Genomic DNA, 18,729 nt, shown 5'->3' on the forward strand with positions numbered 1-18,729 from the left:
GTCGACTACGCTGAACCGCACAACACGTGCGCAACAGTCTTTCCACGACATTCATATGAACTTGCGCAAGAGAAGTTTCAATATCGTTGGAAGCTAAGCTAAACAGGAGGGGAATCATTGAGAGAAGTATATGGTACATGCCATTCGCTTCCGTCGTGAAGTCGTGAGAGTGGAAATAAAGTCAAGAAAAACGAAAGGGAGAGGGTATCCCGTGTCCTGATGAGTACAATGCCTACCCAGCAATGGATTTCCACCCGTTAATATCCAGCAGTACGGACCTCAGCTGCTAAATGTCTTTGCCGAACACCCAGAAGTCCTGGAAACATCGATGCTATGGCTACAGCTCGTGTGGTCTAGTACCCCTTGGCTACCTCACCGGCGACACCGGCAACATAGCATGCAGCAGTGGCCCAAATTAAAGTAGTCAGGACAGTCTTGATGCTCTGTCCCTTCGAGCCTTCCTTGCGACGCTCACCTGAGAAGACAGGCTCAGTCTTGCGCACCTTCTTGTCATTGTTGTAATGAGACGAGGATTCTCTGACGGTAGCCGGATTCTCCATCACAGGGTCGAGGTTGATATAACCAGTGGGGGACATTGTGGGGGTAGGGGGCAGAGGGATTGTGGTACCGTCAATCGGGTTAGGCCGAGGGGGACGCTTGTGAGTCTCCTTGGTTGCCTTGTCATCGCGAAGCCGTAGGACCAGAAGGTTTGCGGCCGAAGCGACGGGGTCGTAACCATCTTTTTGGAGAGAAACGAGTTGCGGAATAAACCTGGCTGGTTGAGATAGGCTCGAGAGAGCGACGCTAAGAGGGATCGGGCGTTCACCGGGACTGTAGACCGCAGAGGATGTTTGAGAGGTAGTAAGCGATCTTGTCGAAGGGTCAAAGGCGAGAAGTTTGTAGACACGCGGCTTTGTAGAGATTGCGGCAGCGTGGTCTGTCTCTTTTGGGTCGGCATCTGCAGCAGGGCTCTCTCCACCAACGTCCGTAGCGGAAGCACCAGGTGGCGGTTCGGATGCGGAGATTTCTAGTGCCGAAACTCGTGAGGGCTGAGAGGAAGAGGGACTCGACGTGGAAAGCTCAGCCTCGAGGTTGTCAGGCGTGAAGTTGTAAGCGCTGGGGTGCTTCTCGTCGTAGGAAGAGAGGCCCTTGTGCACTGCTTCATCTACACGCCCTACACCATCTGTGCCCGAAACACCAAGAGTTTCAGGTACAAATGAATCTTCCTCTGCTTGGCGGTGAGTAGTGGTGATTTCGCCATAGTACTTTTCGTAAATCTCGCGCACTTCACGAACAAGAGCAATGTCATGCAGACGCTGCTCTCGTGCTGCTTCGAGCTTGGCGGCTTCCTCCTTCGTGCTCATGGTCTCAACAGCACCACCGTCGACCGGAACAGCCAACTCCTCCTCAAGGGACTTTCTCTTACCACTTGCACATGCGTCCAATTCTCGCTGGAATGACGTCTCAAGACCGATGGGCTTCCGGGAGAATCCTTGCCCGTCAAACTCCGAAGTACCGTGCGCCGCACCTAAAGCCTGTTCCTGGAGCTCCTCTTCTAGCGATTTACGTTGGCCATTCTGGAAGGCCTCGATCTCTCGCTCATACGACGTCTGTAATCCTAGCGGTTTCAGCGAATATCCATACCAATCTTTGACCTCGTCCGGAGCTGCTCCTTGCTTTCTCCGTTGTTCGACTGACCTCGGGGGTGCTGTGGCTGATTGCGATGCGCTGCAGCTAGTCGAGCTGTCTGGCGCCTGCGGAGAGCATATGTTCGAATATGAGGCTGCTCCCAGAGACATCTCGCTGAGCTCCTCTTCAAGTGATTGTTTCACCCCATGCCTCACAGCTTCGAGTTCGCGAGTGTATGAAGATTGGAGGCCTGTCGGTTCACGGGAGTATCCGTCATCCGGCGAAACAAGGCGAGCATCGTCGCGAGCCTGGATGTCTTGTTCTAGGCTTCGGCCAGAGTCCAATTCCCGCTGGTATGAAGTCTCTAGACCAGTCGGTTCCCTCGAGTAACCGTCATCAACGATATACTGCTTTGGGTTCGTCTTGGCATCGATCTCCTCGGCAAGAGAGTGGCCTAAGGCCTTCTCTCTCTCGAAAGACGTCTCCAGTCCCATGGGTTCCCGGGAATAGCCGTCGTCCACGATGTAGTTCCGAGGCTCCGTCTTTGCCTGGATGTCCTCAGCAAGGGAGCGCCCAGCGGCTTGTTCCATCTCAAATGATGTCTGCAAACCCATCGGCGTACGGGAGTAACCATCGTCATACTGCACCGGCTTGGTTCTAGTCTCTATATCAGTAGCGAGGTCACGACCGGAAGCTTTCTCTCTTTCGAACGATGTCTGCAGACCAGTTGGGACCTGGGAGTATCCGTCGTCCAGACTTTTTCTAGGGATTCTGGACAAGATCTCATAGATATCCGTGGACGGATCTTGTGCTTGAATCAAACGGAAGTCGCGTTGCAGCTGACCACTCTTTTTCAGCATCTGCCAAACAGTCTCCTTGTTGGGATCCTTGCGGATACCCATGCGAGCTCTCACATCCGCAGCGGTCAGCAGGTCGACGTCATCCTCCGGAAGATCCGGCCTGCGAGGAGTTTTCTTGTAGCTATCCTCCTGGACAAGCCATTCGGATGATGGGGCTGGAGGTCTCCGAGGCTGCTCGCGGAGAACGCTGTCATACTTGGCCAGACTTTCTCGCAACTCTTGTTCGGCTGTATTGGACGCAGTCTGGGTGAGCTCTTCCCGAACAAGCCAGTCGCTCGGCTGTGTTGGTGTGCTGCTCTGCTTCCTATCGTAGGCGGACAGAGAGTCGTCGCGAGGATCGTGGTGGCTTTGAGAGTAATGCACAGAGAGATCTTCAACGGCCGGGCTATCGGAAGCGCCATACTTTGGGGTCATTCGGCCAGTAATCGGGTCGTACGAAAACTCAACCGTAGGTTGGGGGTCTGCAGTGGGTGATGGCTGGGCGGTGTCCTGCGCATTGGTCTCCGACTCGGTGGAGATGGGGACGGTTTTCCGTGGAAGACTGCCCGCAGGCGGAGTTGGCGGGATGCCGCGAAGAATCTCATTGGAGCGACCGAAAATGGCCTCGTAAGGATCAGCCTTAAGCTGCTTGTCGAAGGCCTCCATCATTTTGAGTTGGACCCGCTTCCACTCTTCATCGGCCTCGTCCCTCCATCGCGGCCAACCCCTGCGCCCCCAGTTGCTGACGCTGCGCGAAAGAATTGAGGGGAGCAGCACACGCGGCAAGGCGTGCTTGGAGACGCCTCGGTTGATGCTATGAGCCAGCATTGTGAGGACAAAAGGGTATAACGGTGATCATGCGTGCCCAGGGGGCGAGAGGAGTGAGTTGCAGGGAGCTGGACGAAGAGGGAGGTTAGCCAGAGCAGCACTGGCACAAAGAACGGAGGGCCGGAGGGCAATGGCGGGCAGCAAGCGGCAAAGGGGAAGCGGACGAGGGGAAGAGCGTGAGTGGTGGTGGGGGAGCGGAGATGGTGTGGAGCGATCAGCTGTTGTGACGTACATGGCTCTGCGGTGATGGAGGCGAGGTCGAGGCACGGCGCGAAGCACAAGGCAGAGCGGCGGGAGAGGAAGGGAGGGAGATGAGGAGGTGGGAGGGAGAGGGAGCTGAGAGACGGGAGAGCCGCGAGTTTTGGCGCCGCAGCAGGCGTCGAGGGTGGGCGGGCAAGTGGTGATTGGCGTGATAATCAGCACGCGGGGTCGGTCGGAAGCCAGGGCGAAAGCGGGCAAGCGGCGTGTGGAGAAAGCGCAGGGGCCGCGCGCGCGCCTGCCGTCGCTGTCCTCACGCCGGCCGGGTGTTGGCCAGGCCGGTGCTGGTGCCTGAGAAACCGGCGCACTGCGTCGACGCAGCCTGTATCGTGCCATGGCCTGATCGCAGCGCCAGCGCCAGGGCTGCATTGCGAGATCAACACCAGATGCCGCCCGTCCGGCTGCCTCACGATGCTCCCGCACGGCCCCTGGCGCTCCGCCACCAATCCATCACAAGCCCACCGCGTCACGGTTTCACGTGCAAGCTGCACAAAAAGCCTCAAGCCGGCCGCCGTCAGGCCGCCCACTATTGCACCTCACGGCCTTATTACTGACCTCGGGCGGAGAGCGACGGCCGCCCGCGTCATCGTGAGTCTTGCTCCGCCTTTCGCATCATGACACGAGCGCGCCGTCCCGACATTCCCGACCATCTCCTGCCAAACGCAAAGAGGGGCCCATCATCGGTTGCCGCATAAAGCATCCGCCGTTTGTGGTTGCGGCTCTCGAGCCACGGTCCTGCTGTGTCAGCCTCACTTGTTCGCCTCGAGCGAGACCGTCCGTTGTTCTAATCCGGTGTTTCCCGGTGTGCACGAACCATCCTGTATCGACCTCATCTCGACCCATCAGGAATACGTCAAGAACGTCCGCCTCTCAACGCACGTCTCTTCGCTCGCCCACTGTTCGATCCATACCGCCAACGAGATAGGCCGGAACGACTACGTCGAGCACACCGTGCCTTCTGCCGTTAGGCAATCCAGTAATGGCCTTATTCTTAGCGTGAAAGCCAAGCCATGACCTCCGTCAACTTTCAGAAAGACGGGCAGAAGCGCAACGCTAATAAGAACACGGGGGAAGTCTCAACTTTCCGGTATTCGAGTCAAGTTAGGCCGAGCACGCCCTACCGATGCTGCGTCGCACGATATCCGTCTACAGCTTCTTAGGGGGAAGGATGCGCGCCGCCCGTTCCAAATCGCAACCAAACCGAGAGTCGACACCAACATGCTCTGACTCCCAATAGCAAGAACACGGTGTAGGCCTGTGAAGGCCTGCGTGTCGTTATCAAATGGGGTCTTTGAATAGAAAGGGGATTGAGGAGCAAATCGCATCCTTTACGACGCAAATGAATTGATGTTGTCTTTCTATGGCTTCGTCTCGTGGCTGCTGTTTCCATCCAGCGAGAAATGGCCTATTTCGGTCTTTGATAGTCGAGTAGAGGCGCATGCAAACTAGTAGACTCGAAATAAATGTTCGCACAGGTGCTTCGACTCCCAGATCATATAGCTGAACAATGCTCTACAACACCCAGCTCTCTGATTCCACAGGTTCTCGTATTTGATATTTCATGAAGGCTCTTGAATCCTTGAGAAACAAGATGCGTCCTGACTTATGCATTCATTCTAACCTTGGGGCGGCCACTTGCTTCCTTCTCTCTGTATAGCCCAGCGAGATGACGTCAATGCGCTCGTTCTAGTTGAAGGTCTTCTAGATACAGTTTGTAGCATTTGAACGCGGTTCAGGGTCGAGAGTGCACTTTGCCTGTGATTCAGGGACGTCTTCCCCTGGACGACAGTGTCTTCGATTAGGAAACATGCTACCATCCTCATTAAATCTTTGTCGCAAGAGATATTTGAATATGTGGCCGACATGCTTATGAATCTATCCACGTCTGGATACTATCTTCCGCCAAACACGCCTCTGAGGAATTGAAAATCACCAACCCACTGCGCCGCCACCTGCATGATCACCTTGGAACTCAGTGTAAGAACTGTATGCCCCAGACACTATCAATGCGAAAATCAGGATACAGGTATTGGAATTTGGTTATGTGGAGACATGCAGAGTGTGGCGCCCTGCGCCTTCGACCCTTCCTTTGTAATTTGCCTTTATATACAGTGAGGCTACAGCGATATTCCAAGTATTCAGCCTCTTTGAGCGACTGCTTGCGCCAGTGTTCAGATCCAGGAGACGGATTGTAACGGCGGTGTTCCAGCCGGCGGAATTGGTTGCCGCTTTTTCTCTTTCCATCGGCCTCCTGCTGACATACATGTCTTTGGCGCGTTGTTGATATACAAAGGCTCTCAGCTGCGAGTTCCGAAAGTGCCTCCGCCGATGAACGCCAACTAGTAATTCAGAATAGCCCTATCAAGAGAAAGGTGTGGGGAAAATCCTTTAAACCCTTTCCAAGTGTAAAACGGCTGCTTTGCTTACACCCTGGCGGCGACGAGGCTCATGTAAATGCCCCAGCAGAGGCCGACGGCGCTCAGGAAAACAATACGCCTCTCCACGGGAATGAAGCTGAAGCTGATGATGGAGGCGATGGGCCAGATCTTGTAGCCGGCGACGATGATCGGGATCGTCTCCTGACGATCAATGGGATCAGCACTTGAATCTAGATCTCCAACAGCGGGGGTCCACTCACCGTCCTGATATTACCCCCAATCTGCGCGCTCGACTGCCCCTTCATGAGCCCCATGATGACCAGGAAGGCGACGGTGTTCATGATGGCGCCCATGGTGATGCAATCGACGAACCATTTCGTAATGGTGTTCTTGAGATTGAGCTTCGGTTTCTCCTCCTCGACGTGCAGCAAACCCTCCTCGCCGCGCTTCTCGATATCGCCGTCGTCAGACACGCGCGGCGAGCGGTGGGCGTGGGCGAGGCCGGCGGAGCCCGGATAGGCCGGAAAGGTACGCTCGAGGAACTGCTGCCACAGGTAGTTGGGTGGGGCGGTGATCAATGTCAGGATGACGAAGCGGAGGAATTCGATGGGGTTGAAGGCGATCGGGCGCTGTCAGTGGCGACGCGGGGTCCGTTAGCATTCACGGGAGGCGGGAAGGGTCCGTCAGACGGCGGGGTGACATACGCCACTCCGATAGGCGTCGATGACCTGCGCGAGGATGTTCGAGATTGACGACAGCGCTGCTGCTTGCAGCGTGGCATTGACCATGGGAGAAGGCATGTTGGGCAGAACGGCGACAGCAACAGCGCGGGCAGCGGAGACTGGGCGCAAATGCTGGGAGGCTTCGGGCGACTTTGGGGAGTCCAAGGCGCGGGTGCAGAGGGGTCTGGGGGTGGTGTTGACACGGTAGCAACAGCGTTGGGAACAGGAGCTTAGATGTTAGGAGGAAGGGCGGGATAGGCTCTCAGGCGCACCCGCATGTGCTATTCAGGGCACGGGGAAGGGATCGGCGCGGGATGCGAGATGGAGATTCTGCCGGTTTCACAAGAATGGAGGCGCCGGGGTCACTGCAGATCGACCGTTGCTCGCCTGCCACTGCCCTGCGCGTTCCCGCTGCGCCACGCCGCGCCCCAGCCTGCGGCATTCGGTCGGAATCGCGGGCTTCGGCTGCGGCTTCGAGCTGGGCTGCTTATCGATAAGCCCGCTCGACTCAAAAGCCAGCCCGCCGAGCAGCCACACGCCCTCACCATCGCCCTTGAAGCCTTTCCGCCATGGACATCGACGACGAGGAGGCCCCGCCGCTGCTTGTCGACGCCCGTCAGCCCGGCGCGGACCAGCATCTCCCCGCCGACGTGGACGATTTGTCCCTGGTCAAGGTCCCCATCACAATCGTCACCGGTATCTGCCTCCCGTCTTGCTCGTGGTACCGGGCTGCCGTTGACTCTCCGTAGGCTACCTAGGTGCTGGGAAAACCACGCTGCTTAACTACATCCTCAACGAGCGCCATGGGAAGAAGATTGCTGTCATTCTGAACGGCGTGTACTCCCCCCTTCGCGCCGAAACGGGACCGACTGTGCTAACAACAGCCCAGAGTTTGGTAACTGTAAGCCGCTTGCTTGTCATGCGTGGAGCCGACCAAGTTGACCGCCTGCAATAGCTGCCGACATTGAGAAGTCGCTCACCGTCAGCAAAGACGGCGGGCAGGTCGAAGAGTGGCTAGACCTGGCTAATGGCTGTCTATGCTGCACCGTCAAGGATACCGGTGTCCAGGCAATCGAATCGCTCATGGAAAAACGCGGTGTCTTTGACTACATCCTGCTCGAGACAACCGGCTTAGCCGACCCGGGCAACATCGCACCGCTCTTCTGGATAGACGAAGGGCTGGGAAGCACCATCTACCTGGATGGCATCGTCACGCTGGTCGACGCAAAGAACATTCTGAAGAGTTTGGACGAGCCGCCGCCCGAAACGACTGCCCATGCGGAAGAGGACCACGACCACAAAGGCCCCGAGCTAACCACTGCCCACCTGCAGATTTCGCATGCAGATGTGGTTGTCATCAACAAAGCGGATCTCGTCACACCCGAAGAGCTTGAGAGCGTTCAACGGCGCATCACTGCCATCAACGCGCTCGCCAAGATCCACGTTACCGACCACAGCAAGGTCCCTCAACTGGAAGGAGTGTTACTTGACCTGCACGCCTATGATGACGTGGATGCTGCGCAGTTGGATTTCGCAGCCAAAGGTCATAGCCATTTGGATCCGGTATGTTGCTTGCGTTCGGCTCCTGAACCGTCCTGACAGCCTGAACAACAGACAATCACAACAATTACCATTCCTATCCCTGCTTTAGATCAGAACGGCCTCGAAGCTTTGGACAGCTGGCTCCAGTCACTGCTTTGGGAAGAGACACTGCCCGGGGGAGCGCCGTTGCACAAGTTTGAGATCCACAGAACAAAGGGGCGTGTGCCGATGGTTGACGGCTCATTGAAGCTTATCCAAGGTGTGAGGGAGGTTTTTGAAATTTTGGATGCTAGGGAAAGTTCATCAAGCGGGCAGCAAAACTCCAGCGGCGATGCGAAGCAAGACGGAAAGGTGGTGCTGATAGGGCGAGCTGTGGACGGCAAACAGTTCGGCCAAAGTTTGCGGAAGGCGCTTGGGCTATGAACATGGACGCTCAAAGGCACATGCGAATCAGGATACGACCAATACTAAAGGAACAGGAGATGAACTCTAATGATGATTAACATGCAGCCCGCCTTTCCGACACCACTCTGGGTATAAACGAGAGCTCCGCGTCTCTACAATAGCCATGTAAAATGTAGTCTCCAAAGGCACGAGCAGCCACGGAGATGATGATTCCATCCGCCTTTTGCAATCTGCAAGCGAGGCAGACCTTACGATCGCCTTGCCTCTGTGGTGTTCTGGGAGACCCTCGCTCCGAAGATCCAATTCCGCTTAAACCTAAGGATCCACTTTAAGAGATGACCCAGCGCCCTCACCCGAATTGCAGATGAGAAGACGGCGTTCCTTGGTAAGCCCAATCGGGTGCCTTGTTAGTATGTACTTTGTAAAGTCCGCCCTGGTTCCCAGCTTCTAATACCAGCTATGCCCTTCTTCGCCCTTCTTGATGCCTTTCGGATTGAGCGACTTGACTGCTTGATATGGTATGAAATCGCTGTCCTGCGACTCAAAGATGGCCGAAACCGCACGCTTTCCAATAGCCTTGAACGAATCGTACTCGACTTCTCCATTCACTGCTGCCCATTCGGGTGAGGCCGGTGTCGTTCCGTCGCCCAGATCGCTCCACCGGGTGACGGAGATGGACTGCTTGAATTTCTGCAACGGGTCGCTCTTATCCTCGGCCAGCTTGAGCTCAATCAGATACTCGGTTGGGCACTCGGTGCAACGCCGGATAGACTTGCATTCGGTGCACTGGGTGACGACTTGCAAGGCAGTAGGAACGTGCTTTATGCGTGAGTCGATGCGTCGTGCGAGCTGCTGCTCTGGCCCGTTCCCCTGACGCGGCTTCGGAATGTGGTTGAGCGCGCACTTGCACAAGTTCATCAGCTCGCCGTCCCGCCAATGCGCACACACGGAGAAGTAAGGCGAATAGTCTTCTCGTGAGTATAGGAGGTGTCGCTGTCCACTCAACGGCAGGCCGGCTGGCGCAAAAGTGGAGCTGATGACGCGGAGGAAGAGGTGGTTATTAACGACGTAATAGCGCGTGTGATGGGACCAGCCGCTGGCAGTATCCTTCCAGCGTCGGAACATGTTCTCCACGGGGATGCCGTATTCGAGGCCATACCGCGCCGCCCTCGTCGTGAGCTGGACGAAGGCGAATGGAAGATTGCGGTTTGGCGTGAGCCGTGTGCGAGGCGGCGGTACGAGTGGATTCTGAGCATGAGGACAGGTGAACAGTGGGTTGAGCACATGTGGAGGCTTGGGTTCTTCTTCGCCACGGTGTATCCGCACGTGGTAGGTTGCGCACGGAAAGCATAAGAGGTGGGCGGGAAGATGGCGGTCCATAGGGGCCAAAAACTGGATTCTGTCCAGGTGGTTTTCCGGCAGCCTCAACGCCTCCCACGGGGCAGGGCCCAAGATGTTGGCCAAGGTCTTGTTCGCAAAAGCCAGGCTTGCAGCGTCGGCTGGCGACAAGTACTCATCTGCAATTCTGAGCCACAGCCTGGGCGGCAGGCTGGAGATCAGAGGCTCGCCAGGCGGCCGATTCTCGTCGAACTCTTCGGGTATGTCGTCCTGCCCCGGCTCGAAGGAGTCCTGCAGGCCGTGGATCAAGGCGGTAATGTCGCGACGTTCTCCGGTGTGCCTGTCCACCAGCGCGGCGTCCGGGGCCGTAGAGTGTGGCGGCCGTAGCTGCGACTGCGGCTGCGGCTGCGGCTCATCATGACCAAGCAGGGTGCTTGAGCTTCTGGAGATAGTTTCGTTGTTCCTCCGGACGATTTCAGCGCTGACCGACTCGGAGGGCGGCTTCTTGACCAGGCGGTTGCGCGACTTCTTCGGCTTCAACGCGCCCTTCAAGCGCGCGCCCAGGCTCGATGGTTGCGGGGCAGTATCGGCCATCCTGCGGTGGAGATGTTGACGGTAGGTCGAGCTCCATGGCTCATCTACCTTTGGCTGGGGCCAGGGAAGTAGGGAGAGCGAGTCTTATGTCATAGCCCGTGTGGTTCCGGCGCACGCCCGTTGCTCGGATCTACGTGGCCGACCCATCTCCGCCCCTCCCTGCGTCCGCCTCCATGTCCCCATGTGTGAGCTTTGGAGTACGCGCTCCCGTGCAACGGCCCGGCCTATGAGCGTTTCCGGAGCATGGCGTGCCGTCTCCGAGCCGTCTCCCAAAACATCCGCTGTACGCATCTCAGTAGAGTAGTAGTGCTCCGATTCGCTGGGGCAAAAGCCCACACGGCGAAAAACAAAGGCAAGACATGATTGATCTCCGGCCCCGCGTGGCAAGCATTAGTCCAGCGAAGAAGCAACTTGAGCCGCAACAAACCGCAAGGCGGGGCCACAGGGCGAGCATCCACGAACGCAGGCACGTGGTGGACCTTGGCGTGCCACGGCCCGTCTGCAAGGTGATGAGCATGGAGATGGCTGGCGAATGGTGGCATTAGATCTGGAACGATCCCCCACGGTTCCGCCAGCGGTGGAGAGCGGGCGTGGATCTGTCGGGCGTGAGCTTTGTCGGCGGATGGGGCGGGAATGCTTCTCGTCGGCAGCGTGACCCTGCAGGCACCCCCATCTTCCCGCGGCGGATCGTCGCCAGCGGCCCCTTCCACCCACCAAGGGCCCGCCCGCCCAGTGCGCACTAGCACCACACTCGACCACCACAACCGCGCCTGACGTCTGAGCGCTCAGCGGCCTCTCTGAGCATTCGCCGAGACGTCAGCGTGCGCTAGCCCCAAGCGCCCGTCGTCGCCCTCAGCTGTGCGCACGCCTCCGCTCCGCGCGCTATCAGATACCTATCACAGCCGCTCGCTGCCCTCAGAACACGCCTCTTGTACCACCCAGTGCCGTCTCCCACGATCTCCACGCGCACCTGTACGTGAAACAACACCACTCGACTGGTTGGCCCTACCCTGCATCCCGCCATTCGAAGCCGTCCCGAAAGCGGCTATCAACGGGTGAGGCTGAGGGCTCCGCGCGCCTGCACAATCACTACATGCGCAGCCAGGCGTCGCGCGAGCTATGACGGCCGAGATTCTACCCGCGCAGGCAGGGACCTCGTTAGACTTTCGAAACCCGCTCGACTCCCAGCTCTCGCGACCTGCGCACCCGTCGGCCCCCAGGATGGAGACGCAGGAGCAGGAGATAACGAGTCCCCTCTCGGACGAGAACCGAGGCAGGCGACGCACGCGTGACGACGAGCATCTAGACGACCAAGACACCCAGGCGGATGACGGCGACGCGCCGCCCGGCTCGTCGAGGAAGAGAAGGCGCAGTCGCAAAGGCTTGGACAAGAAGTTTGAATGCCCCCACGAGGGCTGCGGCAAGAGCTACTCTCGCGCCGAGCACCTGTACCGCCATCAGCTAAACCGTAAGCTTTGCCCTTGTTTCGTCGGCAATGGAGCAACTGACAAGAAGAAGACAACCCGAAGCAAATCTACCATTGCGATTTCCCCGACTGCCAGCGATCCTTCGTGAGACAAGATCTGTGCGCCCGGCACAAGGAAAGACACACTGCTCGAGGCTCCCAGCTGCTGCGAAAGGACACATTTATGCACAACCTCAACCCAATTGTGACAAATGCAATGGCAAACAAGAACGGGAAACTAGGAAATTCACAGGCTTCCCCGGTGGTAGGCGGCCCCGAGATTGGCTACCCGGATCGCACTGACACAAACGGCAGCCCAACTCTACAGGTGGCATGGCGCAGTCACCAGCATCGGCTTTGGGCGGCGCAACACCTGCTGTATCCGCAATGTCGCCACCGCTCGGTGCCACCGCTCAGCACCATGGAAATGGAGCGTCCGACCGTGCCATGGGCGGCGATAATTGGCGCTCTAACAGCGTATCGCAGCAGATGCCGGATCAACACCGAAGATCGTCCACATTTAGCGCCCCTCAACGATCCTCGAGTTTTGATACAGCAAGCAATGCCGGGCCGCAGTACTCGCCTCGAACTTCGGGCCAAGGCTTTGGTGCGCCTCCCCTACGCTCCCAAAGCTCAGTTGGTAGTGGAGTGCAGAATCTCGGCCTAAATTCACCATACACCTCGGCTGCAGGTACCTCGCAGGCGTATAACTCTCCTGCGGCCCTGGCCAGTCAGCTGTCCCATTCACCCGCCACGTATCAAGGTCAGAATCAGCAGGGTGTCCCCTCAAACTTCAGCTCGCTGCCACCTTCGGGGTTTTCCACAACGAGCCAAAATTCGCAAGGCCCGCCTCGAACCTATTCCATGTCGTCTTCGATGTCCATGCAGGGCGTCGAGGCCACTGGGCACGGAGAACGGATGACTGCCGTCAGTGAAGGTCAGATTTTAGAGAATATGACGCCCAACAGTTACTCCATGCCCGTGTTCGGGGGAGAAGGATACAGTCGATCGCCTTTCGCGATGGCAGATGACTTCACGGCTTGGCTTTTCAACGAATCTAATCTCGCGACTGGTCACTCGCCCGTGGGATATCCGGCAAATAATATATCTGGCGTACCAGGCTCTACTACATTCGGCCTCCAGGCCCCTTACTTTGGATATGACTCTACGGCGAGCGGGTATTTTAATCAGCCTGCGCCACCCCATCAGCCAATGTCCGTTAGCAGCATTCTAGACACCAATTTGCCTGAATCGGCATTGTCGGAAGACAAGCGCCAGCAGATCCTCGACCTCATAGAGCACCGCTTCAACGAGAGCAGCCACGCACCCGTCAAGAAGCAGAAAGAGGAGCTCTTGGAGGGGGACAAAGATGAGGATTCTCATGTGCTCAGCTTGAACATGATGCAGACCTACATCGGCTCTTACTGGGTCCACTTCCACACACAACTCCCAATCTTACACCGACCGACATTCAACGCTGCAAATTGCCCACCACTATTGCTGGTCGCAATGATGTCCCTGGGCGCGTCTTGCCTGGAAAAGAACTTCGGACAGGAGGTAACGACGACATGTGCAGAGCTTGCAAATTTTTTTGCGTGGCACTTGCGATGGGAAATTTTCATGGATGCTGATTTCAGGCCTCCGGCGAAGTTGTGGGTGTTCCAGGCGCTTATTCTTCTCGAATGTTTCGAGAAGATGTACTCTACGCGTCCGCTGCATGAGCGTGCGCATATACATCACGCCACCACCCTCACGCTTATGCGGAGAGGTAGCTCGCTCATTGGCAGATCGGCGATGGACTCGCCGCCGAGTGTCAAGGATGGCCGCAATGGATCTGTTTCGTCCCCGACAAATGCGCAAGAAGAATGGTGGCGACATTGGATATCCAACGAGGCAACCCGGCGAGCCGCTTTTGCAGCCTTCGTGATCGACTCGATACACGCAACCATGTTCGGCCACTCGGCAGTAATGGTTGCACATGAGATGCGGCTGCCGCTGCCGTGCGACGAGGCACTCTGGTCGGCAACGAGCGCCCAAGAAGTTGGCCGAGTGGAGGCGAGTCTGGCCAGCAATGGCGTCAAGCCGACGACCTTCCTTGACGGCCTCAAGAAGACGTTGAGTGGATCCGCGGTACGCACCAATTCATTCGGCCGGACGATCCTCATGGCTGGCCTTCTCAGTGTCAGCTGGCATATGAACCAGCGTGATCTCCAAGTGAGCTCTCTTGGAGCATCTTCGGCTTTGGGAGGACGAGACAAGTGGCGCGGTAGCCTCACGCGCGCCTTCGACTTTTGGAAGCAGGATTTTGATGCGTCGCTGTCTAAAAACGGCGAATTGACCAACCCGACCGCCTTTGCTTACAGCAACGGCCTCGTTGATGACAACGTCTTCGAATCCAGGACCGTCCTGCATCACTTGGCGCACATGGCCATGCACGTCGACATTGTCGACTGCCAGATCTATGCAGGCGCCCCTCGCCTACTAGGTCGCAGCATAACACCACAGGATTACGCGGGTGCACAGCGTCGGATGAAAGAGTCATGGGCCCCAACGGCCCGCGCGCGCGACGCCACATTCTACGCACTTCGTTTCCTTTCCCAAGTTTTGCTCCCGCACGAGAACGGTAGCGGTAAAATTCATACTAGAGCTCCGGCTGGCCAAGGTCCACAAAGCGTGGAGCAAGCCGCAGGTTTCACCTACTCGGCGCGCGACGACTCCCTGCTCAACCGACCCTGGGTTCTTTACTTTGCAACTCTCATCGTTTGGTCGTACGGATACGCTCTCGACGGTCCCATTGACCCGGTATACCAGCTGGACAGCCGCGAGGACATGGTCAGAGACATGCAAGGCTTCCTGCGCAGAGTCGGCGGAGTCCGGGCGCCAGACGCTCTGGTGAAGATTCAAGACAGGAATGCGTGCCTGGGTATGCTTATACTCCTGCGTGATATGTTCAAGAAGACAAGATGGGAGCTTCTACACGAGGCAAGCAATCTGCTGCAGAGGTGCATCGAGATGTTGGCGCCGGGCTGCACTTACTGAAGGAACGTAAACCCGGACTCTCGCTGACCTTTCCCTTGTTGAGTTCGTTTGCATCAAAGACGTTCCATGATATCATGAAGAGGGTCGTCGCATTTCCATTCTTGAATTCCGATTCTTCGCTTGTCCATGGGTTGAAGAGAGTGTACAGGGAAGCGTCTACGCGACTGTAAAAAGAAAACCATGGAAGAAAAAGGGGGATTTTGATTTTGTCGGGAGTTGGGTCTATCTGGGAAGGGAGAAGGGATCACAGTCGGGGCACGTGAGGTTCTACTTAGGGGAACTCGGTCGTTTTCTTTATACCCACTCTACTAGCTTTCCTTAGTCATTGCCTTGGTGGCTTCCAGCCTCGTCACCGAATCAATCATCGTAAGGTCGATGCAGAAGCCCTCTGGTCGGCGCCAGGACTGAGCGAAGGCGGTGCAGGCAAACGATGCGGCAGCCTATTGCCTGGGCGGACCCTGGCACCAAGTATAGACTGACTGTGGGGATCGGACTCGGACCGCTCCTCCCGCTGACAGCGCAGCGCCTGTCTGGGAGGATCTGGACGTTGGACCCTGCAGGACAGGTGCGCACGCTGGCACGGGATGCTGAAACGGAGCCCCAGCAAGGTGGAGTACATGAGGCTGGTGAGGATGCCGACCACTCGCGGCCCGCACAGTCGGCGGAAGCGCGCGCTTTGCACCAGGCCCCGCTGAGGATGCTGCACTCTTGCCACGGGAGTCCAAGGCCCGGACGTGAAGGCGTTGGATTCGATGCCGCCGGCCGTGCGTTGGGTGAAACACGAAGCACGGGCTGCACTGCCACAGCGCCAACGCTCGCGGATATGTACCTGTGGAGCCGCAGCATGGAGATTGGAACCGCGCGCCAGCTCGCAATCAACTGGTGCGCCATTTTCGACTCGCGTTTCGGCGCGTTGCTCTGCTGCTATTGTGACTGGCGGCCCACCCGCCAGCGAAGCGCGACCTTGCCTCATTCGCCCGCGGACATGTTTCGTCTCCCCGGCCAGCTACAGACGTGTCAGCGCCAGGCGCGACAAGACAGCTCGCGTGGCATGACGTAGGTAGGCGCGGCCGAGAGCAGGAATTCTGTGCTGCGTGCCGCCATGGCCTCGGCGCCCAGCCAAGCACGCCGGCCAAGGAGACGGTTGCACGCTCAAGCTCGCCGAAGCTCGACGCCCAGGATTGCTTGACGCCGGGAGCGGAGGCAGAGGCAGAGGCACCGGTGGAGGTGGAGGTATAGGCAGAGGCAGAGGCAGAGGCAGAGGCCGGGCGCAGGCGCGCGTCGAAGCAGCGTTCGCGAAGGCGCGAGTCAGCGGGCGCTGCCAACCCCGGAGTAGAGCGACAACAGGGCCGCTGCCGATCTGCGCTCCAGCGCTCCATGCAAGCCCCCATCAATCTTGCTTCGGCCAGAACCATTCGCCCACCCTTAAGTTCTAGAAGCCCGCCCCTCTGCCCTCAGCTCCCTCTCGCCAAACGCCCCATTGCCGCATCCTTAGACGCACCCGCCGCCTCTCGCCAGCTCACCGCCAACGCATCCAGGCGGTGAAGCTGCTCTTTACACGGAAACCGACCAGCCACCGCTGCTATAACCCAGCCCGCTGCCCGTTCCCACTCCCAGCAGCTGTCAAGACCCTCATCTGGCTCTCGATCCCTTCCCCCTCTCCCATCGCAACCCGTTCCTCTGAGAGGAACCCCCCACGCAGACACTATGGCTCGCCGCACCCGCATGAGCGAGAAGCCGCGCGACGCTTCCGAAGCCACGGCCGTGGAACGTGGCGGCACAACGAGACCCAAGCCCGGCGGCAAGCACAGGCTTCCTCTGTTCAACCACAACGGCCACCGCGTGACGACTGGAATCCACCCCGATGGCGAGAGTGGCCGGCGCGGCATCCACCCCATGCACTTCCTGCGCATCTGTTTCCGCAGCTCGGCTCCGTGGTCCAAGTACGCCAACATCTTGTGGCCCGTGGTGCCGGTTGCAATCATCATCGTGAGTCCCATTGATTGAACGCCAAGGAAGTTGTGCCATGCTGACGCCGCACGTGTCTGCCAGGGATTCGCCAAGCGCCACGCGCATTCGGATTACTGGAATCTTGCCATCTTCATCCTGAACTACATTGCCATGGTGCCGGCCGCCAACCTGATCGGCTTTGGTGGAGAGGAACTCGCTCGCAAGATTCCCAAGGTCATCGGTATTGTCGTCGAGACCACCCTGGGCTCCATCGTCGAGATCGTCTTGTTCGCCATTCTGATCACCAAGCCCACAACGGAATCCTTCAACCCCATCCAGATCATTCAGGCCGCCATCCTCGGATCGGTTCTAGCTAATTTGCTACTGTGCATCGGCGGCTGCTTCTTCGTTGGTGGTCTCAGGCGCGAGGAGCAAGAATTCCACGAGGCAGTCAGTGAGGTCGGAAGCGGTTTGATGCTGGTTGCTGGAAGTAAGTTTACAGGCCGTATGAACCGTCATACTCGCGATGCTGACTAGCGACAGTGGCTTTGATTCTCCCTGCAGCCTACATCAACACGCTCCAGAACTCGGAGTATGCTGGTACTGGAGACTTTGAATTGGATGGCCTCAAGATCAGCCGTGCGACGGCAATCATTCTTCTGATTTCCTACGTGGTGTAAGTTGCATATCTATAAATGGCTTACGCCTTTGCTTACCCTGTCGTCTAGTTATGTGTGGTTCCAGACGCATTCCCATCACGGACTCTACGACGAGGTATTCGAACACGACGAGCTGAAAGACGAGGACCGCCACGAGGATCTCGCCAAGGAGAAGCTCACGTTGACCGAGTGCTTCGTCGCTCTCATCATCGCCATCGGATGTGTTTGCTGTATTGCGTACCTTCTTGTCGACCAGATTCACTACATTGTCGAGGTGCGCCATGTTAAGGATGCTTTCGTTGGTCTCATCCTCATTCCGGTGGTCGAGAAGGCGGCGGAGCACCTGACGGCCATTGATGAGGCCTACGACAATCAGATGAACTTCGCGCTCGCCCACGTGCTTGGAGCATGCATTCAGACGGTCATGCTGAACACTCCCATTGTCGTCTTCATCGGCTGGGGTCTCGGCAAGGACATGAGTCTGGCGTTCGAGCCCTTCCAGGCCATCGTCCTTATTCTCGCTATTCTGGTCGTTGGAAGCTTCCTGCGCGATGGTAAGAGCAACTATCTGGAAGGGTTCTTATGTTTTATCGCCTACCTCATCATCGCCGTCTGCGCCTACTACTACCCCAACCCTACGCATGGAGCGACGAACGCAACCGCCGGAGGAGAGTCAACAAGCACCGGGCACTGAGTTGCAGTGGGGTGGAGCTCTGTGACATGGAGAGTGCGGGTGGCGTGGCATGTGAGGGATTAAACGGGCCGACCCACGTCGATGGAATGATGGACACGACCTTTCACGGCGAAGCTGTCTCAGTTGCCTGGAGGATTTGCCGGGCATGGTCCCGGAATACAGCCTTCCCGGAGTGTCGTGCTGACCAGCTGGTCCTTGCTGCCTTGATTGGGTCCCTTCCCTACCACTGGCCTTCGATGCCTCCCGGGTCTCTCCGTGGTTCGGACATTGGGCATTTTCCATTTGTTCTGCTTTTCTTGTCGTCGAGCATCGTGAGCGAAGGCGTTGGTGAGATTCGATGGACGGGGGACTCTTTTGGGCGTTTCGGTATTGTGAAAATACACCATCTT

The 18,729-nt window shown here is 57.6% G+C and overlaps 6 protein-coding genes across 6 annotated transcripts; 3 read left to right on the plus strand and 3 right to left on the minus strand.

Moving 5' to 3' along the window:
* Positions 1-353: 353 nt before the first annotated feature.
* On the minus strand, positions 354-3,296 carry SLS55_009888 (uncharacterized protein; the record flags this gene model as incomplete). The annotated part of the gene is made up of 1 exon (XM_066781282.1): positions 354-3,296. The coding sequence occupies one exon, from the start codon at positions 3,294-3,296 to the stop codon at positions 354-356; it is 2,943 nt and encodes a 980-aa protein (XP_066628284.1).
* Positions 3,297-5,977: 2,681 nt separating this feature from the next.
* On the minus strand, positions 5,978-6,732 carry SLS55_009889 (uncharacterized protein; the record flags this gene model as incomplete). The annotated part of the gene is made up of 3 exons (XM_066781283.1): positions 5,978-6,133; positions 6,193-6,561; positions 6,637-6,732. The coding sequence occupies 3 exons, from the start codon at positions 6,730-6,732 to the stop codon at positions 5,978-5,980; spliced, it is 621 nt and encodes a 206-aa protein (XP_066628285.1).
* Positions 6,733-7,223: 491 nt separating this feature from the next.
* SLS55_009890 (uncharacterized protein) lies at positions 7,224-8,619 on the plus strand (the record flags this gene model as incomplete). The annotated part of the gene is made up of 4 exons (XM_066781284.1): positions 7,224-7,350; positions 7,544-7,555; positions 7,610-8,217; positions 8,257-8,619. The coding sequence occupies 4 exons, from the start codon at positions 7,224-7,226 to the stop codon at positions 8,617-8,619; spliced, it is 1,110 nt and encodes a 369-aa protein (XP_066628286.1).
* Positions 8,620-9,048: 429 nt separating this feature from the next.
* On the minus strand, positions 9,049-10,533 carry SLS55_009891 (uncharacterized protein; the record flags this gene model as incomplete). The annotated part of the gene is made up of 1 exon (XM_066781285.1): positions 9,049-10,533. The coding sequence occupies one exon, from the start codon at positions 10,531-10,533 to the stop codon at positions 9,049-9,051; it is 1,485 nt and encodes a 494-aa protein (XP_066628287.1).
* A 2,677-nt stretch (positions 10,534-13,210) lies between these two features.
* On the plus strand, positions 13,211-15,037 carry SLS55_009892 (uncharacterized protein; the record flags this gene model as incomplete). Its single annotated transcript, XM_066781286.1, has 2 exons — positions 13,211-13,216; positions 13,280-15,037. The coding sequence occupies 2 exons, from the start codon at positions 13,211-13,213 to the stop codon at positions 15,035-15,037; spliced, it is 1,764 nt and encodes a 587-aa protein (XP_066628288.1).
* A 1,707-nt stretch (positions 15,038-16,744) lies between these two features.
* Positions 16,745-18,340, plus strand: SLS55_009893 (uncharacterized protein; the record flags this gene model as incomplete). The annotated part of the gene is made up of 4 exons (XM_066781287.1): positions 16,745-17,026; positions 17,090-17,477; positions 17,552-17,663; positions 17,716-18,340. 4 exons carry the CDS (start codon positions 16,745-16,747, stop codon positions 18,338-18,340), a joined length of 1,407 nt encoding a protein of 468 aa, XP_066628289.1.
* Between the last annotated feature and the right edge of the window lie 389 nt (positions 18,341-18,729).

This window comes from Diplodia seriata (genome assembly GCF_021436955.1).
Source record: "Diplodia seriata strain FDS-637 chromosome Unknown scaffold_11, whole genome shotgun sequence".
Classification (NCBI taxonomy): Eukaryota; Fungi; Ascomycota; class Dothideomycetes; order Botryosphaeriales; family Botryosphaeriaceae; genus Diplodia; species Diplodia seriata.